At 45.8% G+C, this 7,027-nt stretch overlaps 2 protein-coding genes across 2 annotated transcripts; both read left to right on the top strand.

Annotated features, from left to right (window-relative positions):
- The first annotated feature begins 275 nt into the window (after positions 1–275).
- Positions 276–2,576, top strand: LOC125195186. Its single transcript, XM_048093371.1, has 4 exons — positions 276–593; positions 694–1,274; positions 1,596–1,793; positions 1,886–2,576. Exons 1-4 carry the CDS (start codon positions 276–278, stop codon positions 2,574–2,576), a joined length of 1,788 nt encoding a protein of 595 aa, XP_047949328.1.
- A 2,026-nt stretch (positions 2,577–4,602) lies between these two features.
- On the top strand, positions 4,603–6,288 carry LOC125195185 (FK506-binding protein 5-like). Its single transcript, XM_048093370.1, has one exon. The coding sequence runs from the start codon at positions 4,603–4,605 to the stop codon at positions 6,286–6,288; it is 1,686 nt and encodes a 561-aa protein (XP_047949327.1).
- Positions 6,289–7,027: the final 739 nt, after the last annotated feature.

Here is a 7,027-nt window from a genome sequence, read left to right as displayed (position 1 = left end):
GGTTAGTCACGGAGTGGAGAATGTGCATAGACTACCAGAAACTCAATGCGGCCACACGCAAGGATCATTTCCCGCTACCCTTCATCGACCAAATGCTGGAAAGGTTGGCGGGAAAGCAATACTTCTGCTTTCTAGATGGCTACAGTGGATACTTCTAAATCTATGTCAATCCGGAGGATCAGGAGAAGACCACATTTACCTGCCCCTTTGGAACATATGCCTACCGAAGAATGTCGTTTGGTCTATGCAACGCACCTGGGACGTTTTAGCGATGTATGATGAGCATTTTCTCAGATTTGCTGGAGGATTGCATAGAGATTTTTATGGATGATTTCACCGTATATGGAGATTCCTTCGAGACTTGCCTGGGGCACCTGGATGTTGTTTTGGAGAGATGCAGGAAGAAAAACCTGGTGCTAAACTATGAGAAATGCCACTTTATGTTCAAGGAGGGGATAGTACTGGGACATGTTGTATCGGAAAAGGGCATCGAGGTGGATCAAGCGAAGGTGGAGGTGATCTCTAAACTTCCACACCCAACGAATCAGAAGGAAATTCGAGGATTCTTGGGGGCATGCTGGGTTCTACCGAAGGTTCATTAAAGATTTCGCAAAAATCGCACTGCCCCTGACAAGACTTCTCCAGAATGATGTGAAGTTTGAGTTTGGTGATAAGTGTAAAAAATCCTTCCAGCTACTCAAAGATCGTCTGGTCACAGCCCCGATAATCCGCTCGGCCAACTGGAATTACCCCTTCGAGGTAATGTGCGACGCAAGTGACTTTGCAATAGGAGCGGTCTTTGGCCAGAGGATCGAAGGAAAAATTTATGTTATATTTTATGCCTCAAAGACTCTCAACCAGGCCCAGAAGAACTATGACACCACCGAGAAGGAGATGTTGGCTGTGGTGTACTCTTTTAAAAAATTCCGACCATATCTACTGGGGTCGAGGGCAATAGTGTTCACTGACCACGCAGCCATTAAATATCTCATAGCCAAGAAGGAATCCAAGCCAAGGCTAATCAGATGGGTGTTGCTATTGCAAGAGTTCCACTGGGAAGTCAGAGATAAGAGAGGGACCGAGAATAGAGTGGCTGACCACTTAAGCGGAATTGTCCAAGGGGAAGATGAGGAAACCGTACCCGATGCTTTTCCAGAAGAGAATTTGTATTACTTAGAGGGATCAACTAGCCCCATCAGATGGGTAGCAGTGTTAGCATTAACCGGCCCTGAGGAGTCAGAGAAACGAAAAGGCAGGCCAAATGAGGAGCCCTGGTTCGCAGACCTGGCGAATTATTTAGTTACTGGAGAACTACCTGCCGCACAAGAAATCACTAGGGCCCAGAGGATGAAAATTAAATGTGAATCCAAGTACTACTTTTGGGATGACCCATACCTCTGGAAGATGGGTTCAGATCAGGTGATAAGAAGGTGTATTCCAGAGTAAGAGCAAAGAGATGTACTCAACCATTGCCATGCACTGGCATGTGGTGGCCATTTCGGCCCAAGGAAAACTGCAAGGAAAGTTCTGGATAGCGGTTTCTACTGGCCCTCGCTGAGTAGGGATGCTTATGAGTTCTGCCAGAATTGCAATAGGTGCCAACTGACCGGAGGGATTTCTATAAGAGATGAGATGCCACAGACTCCGATAATAGTCTGTGAGATCTTTGATTTTTGGGGCATGGACTTCATGGGCCCATTCCCATCTTTATATAGAAATACGTATATATTGGTTGTTGTGGATTACGTGTCCAAATGGATAGAGGCCAAGGCTACAAGTTCAAACGACGCGAAGTAAGTTCAAAGTTTCTAAAGGCCAATATATTCAACCGATATGGAGTGCCCCGTGCGATCATCTCAGTCCAAGAGACTCACTTCTGTAATAGGAAGATTGAAGCACTGATGAGAAAATATGGAGTCCACCATCGGTTATCTACTCCGTATCACCCCCAGTCAAATGGTCAGGCTGAAATTTCAAACCGAGAAATAAAAAGCATTCTGAAGAAGACGGTGAATACCTCGAGGAAATATTGGAGTAAGCGTCTTGGTGATGCCCTCTGGGCCTATAGGACTGCTTACAAGAGACCAATTGGAATGTCACCCTACAGATTGGTATTTGGAAAAATGTGCCACCTGCCCGTGGAGATAGAACACAAGGCATATTGTGCAGTAAAGGAAATGAATATGAAGGCTCATGCCTGTGAGGATGAGAGGAAGCTGCAACTGCAGGAGCTAGAGGAATTGAGGCTGGAGTCATATGACTCAGCCATGTGGTATAAAGAGAGAACCGAACTCTGGCACGATAAGAACCTTCGGGTCAAGGAGCTGCAAGTTGGGCAGAAAGTACTCCTTTTTCAGTCAAGGCTCAAACTCATGCCTGGAAAGCTGAAGTCCAAGTGGATAGGCCCATACACAACTGTTGGCATTCGAGCACATGGAGCAATGGAAATTCAGGGAGTCAATGCTAACTCTGTTCCTTTCCTTGTTAATGGCCATAGAGTGAAGGTGTTTAGGGATAGTTCGGAGTTGTGCGAAGTGGAAGAAATTCAACTCCACACACCTTCCACGATTGCCTAGTAAGCTGTTAAGGCTAATTTCATGCATCGGTTATATGGTGAAAAGCACTATATTTTACTAGGTCTAACACAGCTTTTAAGCCAAGTGTGTGACAGAATCGCTAGATCCAGGAGAAGCTGAAGGAAACGGACTAGCGAAGGAATGAAGGAAAAGTGAGCAGAATTGAAGGAAAATGAGGCTAAAAGAAGGGAGTCAATAGCTGAGGGAAACAAAGACTATCTATACCTCGTTGGGCCCCACTTCAACGCCTATAAATAAAGGAGCAAGCAACATACACGATATACGATTTTTCGCTCTTAGCTCACACACAACACACACACTTGGGAAATGGGAGTTCTGGGGTAGTTTAGGGTTTTAAGGGTCTCATCTTCAGAGGAAGTCCGTCGTAACATCGTCCGCGTAAGGGCGAAGATACAATCTATTTACTTTCGGTTCTTTTGCACTTTATTTCGTTCGAACTTCACTTTTGGAAGTCGATTTGGTTGTTGTTGTTACTGATTATCTATGCATTCCTTTAGTTTCTGTTATATTTGTGTTATCTCGTGTTGATCCTGTTGTTTGAAATTTTATTTCGGCAAGTTGCATGTTAATCTCTGTTTTTGTCACTTTGGTGCTTGATCTGGGGAATTTGGCGTTGTTGTTGATCGGAGGTTGTTTGGTGATTTTGTAGATATGGAATGTTTTTGGCCGGAGTTTGTGTCGGATGCTTGGATCCGGAGTGGATTTAGCATCCGAGGTTGGATCTGAACAGGGGAAGTCGAGTTGTGCATGGATTTTGAGTTTTCTGTTTACTTTCTGTTTTACTTCGTCTAGTAGCTGTAGATTTGCTTAGTTCGTAATTGTTTTTTTTTCGTTAAATCGCTAAAATCCAGTCTGCTCCATTTTCCGATTACGCTTGTACCTGTTTCTTCTGTCTTTTTGTGAAATTTGATTTGAAGAAGATGATGTCGCTGTTAGTTAGTACTTTAATTAGTTGTTTTCCCAGCTTTTCGTCCGTACTTGCTTTTTCTGTCATGGTCCCCACCGTCAGTTTATTTCCCAGGTCTAGGTAATTTAGAATAGTTTCTTGGATCTAGTGATTGTCTCGATTTCAGTTTACATGCATGATTTCTGTTCTGCCTAGATCTAGCTGTTAGTGTAGTAGATTTTAATTCCAAGTTTAATCTAATTTCCTCAACCCAAAAAAAATGCGTGGCACCAGCCGACCCAAAAATAATTTCCAAATCCTTGAGCATGTTCATTACACATCCATCTCTGTGGGATCGATCCCTACTTCCCTGTGCTAAGTTTTAGTATAAGTGGTTGAGGGTTTTTGAAGAAGTATTCTGTGTGTCCGACGACCGAGATTTTCCAACGACCACTGAGCTCCTAGGTTGTGATCTAGTGGATTTGCTGGACCTATGAATCTTGTTATTCTTTTCTGTGCACACAGTCTGAACAACCGATCTTCATAAGTTTTCGATCAACTGACTGGACCAGCTAGTTCCCAAGAATATTTAAACATTTAGAATAAATTTGAATAAGTTTTTTTATGAAAATACAAAAAAAAAGAAAAATACTTCTAAAATCCTAAAAGATTTTTGAAATTCTGAGCATCCGTGGAAAATGCACAAGTTTGAAAAGCTTATCTCTTTGACCTAGATGCTCAGCAAACTTCGTTTTTTTTACCAAGTGTTTAAGTTAATCGGTCAAAGGGAAGCGGAGAAAAATCAGGGGGAAGTTTGAAATTTGAATTTCAAAAAGCTGGCGAAGCGTACGGTTGCATGCGTCAGAGACGCGACCATTCGCCTGCAGCCAATCATGACATTTTATTTTCTTTTCTTTTCTTTTTCTTTTATTTCTTTTCTTTTATTTTCCTTTTCCTAAAATAACTTCCCTAAAAACTAATTAACTTCCCTCTCCTAAATTAAAATTTCCATAACTCCCAAAAACCTAATTCCAAATTTCTCTTTTCTCTCTCCACAGATACCGAGAGCAACCACCACCACCGATCATCTACCACCGCACACCACCGCCGTTAACCAAAATGCAAAGAAATCAGATGCCCCGTTCAGCCCGTGGGAAGAATAAACCGAAGGAGAAGGTCAAAGGAGCGTCGACGGAGGCGACGAGTTCAAACCCTGCTACCGAGAAACCACCGTCACCACTACCCGAAGAAAGTCCAGCACCTACACCGGCCGAAGTTCAACCGCAGTCGGACATCAGTCAGAGCAACCCCATCACCGAGATTACTCCCACTGAGGCGGCATCCGACGACGATGATCTAGACCCCGAGGAGGTCATACAAGAATTCATGAAGAAATATGGCAAAAGACCGAAGGCGAGCAAGTTCTTTGCCAAGATGTCGGAGGCATGCCGGAAGCAAGAAGAGGTAATTCCTGCCCTAACCCCACTTACAATCCCACCAAGGCCCCAAACCTTAATCGAAACACCCACTGCACAAGCCTTACCCACACACCCAGAAAACCCCCAAATTTTACCCGAAACCCTAACCCAAGAGACGAACCCCCCAAACACCATCCCTCAAACAGAGACAGAACCCCATGTTGAGCCTTCTATAAATGAAGAAGAAATTGTCGAAGAGGAGGGCGATAAGATGGATACGGAGGAATCCGAGAGAGATGAGGAGGGGGATGAGCGAGTTGAGCAAGAGGAGATCTTGGAAGTAGATACCACTAGGTCTGGGGATGAAGGGGAGACAGGGGAGGGTGTAGATGGTGAAGAGGGTGTTAAGGCAGGGGAGGACAAGGAGGAAGAAACCGAGGATGTGGAGAAGGCTGTAGATGGTGAGAAGGGTAGTGAGGGTAGTGGGGATAGAAGAGGTGAAGAAGGTGAGAATGTTGGTGAGGAAATTGTTGAGAAGGAGACAGAGAAGGAAGAGGAAACTAATGAGGAAGTTGGTGGGAAAGAAGGAAAGAAAGACGGTGATAGAGAAGAGACCGGGGATGTAAGGGAGGAGATAGAGACGGAGATCGTCGTGGTAGACGACACCACTACTGATGACCAAGGGACCCCGACAGATGAGAGGTTGACAAGGAGGCAGTCCCGTCGGAATAGAAAGCAGGAGGATGAGGCAGAGGCAGGCAGGGCCAAGAGCCTAAGGCTGGAGGACATAGAGGAAACAGGGGATGATATCCCCCAGGTCCAGGAAACTTTGCCGGCCGAGAAGGATATTTCTCCGGAGGCCCTGGAGACGAGATATGAGGCAGAAAGGAAGAGAAAGGGGAAGCATGCTGCTAAGCCCCAAAAGAAGAAATCTCGCCCAACGTCCACCACTGTGGTGATTAACGAGCCGGAGGCAATCCGAGTGCCCTTTGCCCATTCAACAGAAGAAGAGAAAGAGCAAGAGGAAGCGCAGGAGGAGACGGGGATACCTACTGTGGAAGAAAGCCCGTTTGAAACAATGGAGGTCCTTGTGATCAAGAAGTTGCTGAAAGCGATGGTCCAGTTTGAGGACCCCAAGTTGCAGCAAGCATGTGATGGACGCGCCGCGAATGGGAAGTCAGCGAAATCCGGAAAGAAGCTGTGCCTCTCGGACCTGAGGGATCTGGGAGTAGAGAAGAAGTTCATCTCCTACTTCAAAAGCATCGGGTTCGAGTGGCTTCTAAACCACTGTGAAGAGAAAGTACCGGTGGCTCTGGCGAAGGAGTTCTTCACGTCCTTCAAATTCAAAGCAACTACGGATCTCGACGCTGACGCAATCTCATTCTGACTGTTTAATGAAGAGATGGAAATGAGTATCAGGGAGTGGTCGCTGAGGATGGGGCTACTCACACCCGAGGAAGAGGAAGAAGGAACCTGGAACGAGAGGGAGATCGGCGCACCAAAGAATACAGAAGGCTTCGATGCTGAGGAGGCCTGGAGGATGATTGCCCACAAGAAGGTGAAAAAATTCAAGACGAGCTCATCAAAGGGGATACACATCACTGACCCTGTACTCCGATTGGCACAAGTATACATCGGGTACAACCTCTTGGGTCAAGTGGGTGCAACTCTCACTACTCCAGAGCTGTACTTCATGTGGTGTATGCTGAACAATGTGAAGGTCCACCTCGGGTACTGGACTGCCTACGCATGCCAAAGAGTCAGAACCCACTCCGACCGCCATCTCTACACCTGCAACTTGCTAGGAGCCTTCCTCCAGAGGAACGTGTCAATGAAGATAGCCGACTCGGTCACTAACCTGCCAATGTGTAGCGCCCCAGGGTACTTCGATCTCGCGTTCTTTTTCAACAAAGGACTGACGATAATGAAAGACTATGTACTCAGATTCTACGAAGTGGGGAAATTCGATGAAACCAAGATAAAGACCGAGAAGGTAGAAGGAGATGGCAATGAAAGAGTGACTGATGAAGGATGGCAGACCAGGATGGAAGAGACGATGCTAAGGCTGGGCGCGAATACGGTGCAGCAACAGGAGATCTTGTTGAAGCTGCACGAGGAGGCAGTGG

Source organism: Salvia hispanica, chromosome 6, assembly GCF_023119035.1.
Source record: "Salvia hispanica cultivar TCC Black 2014 chromosome 6, UniMelb_Shisp_WGS_1.0, whole genome shotgun sequence".
NCBI lineage: Eukaryota > Viridiplantae > Streptophyta > Magnoliopsida > Lamiales > Lamiaceae > Salvia > Salvia hispanica.
Note: the sequence above shows the minus strand (reverse complement) of the source record. Positions and strands in the feature narration are given on the sequence as shown.

Excerpts from the sequence above, each read along its gene's own strand:
- LOC125195186 (XM_048093371.1), top strand. The coding sequence starts at position 276 with ATGATGAGCATTTTCTCAGATTTGCTGGAGGATTGCATAGAGATTTTT. Across the intron at positions 594-693 it reads CATGCTGGGTTCTACCGAAG|CTACTCAAAGATCGTCTGGT; the intron begins GTTCATTAAAGA and ends AAATCCTTCCAG. Across the intron at positions 1,275-1,595 it reads AGGCCAAATGAGGAGCCCTG|GTGCCAACTGACCGGAGGGA; the intron begins GTTCGCAGACCT and ends GAATTGCAATAG.
- LOC125195185 (XM_048093370.1), top strand. The coding sequence starts at position 4,603 with ATGCAAAGAAATCAGATGCCCCGTTCAGCCCGTGGGAAGAATAAACCG.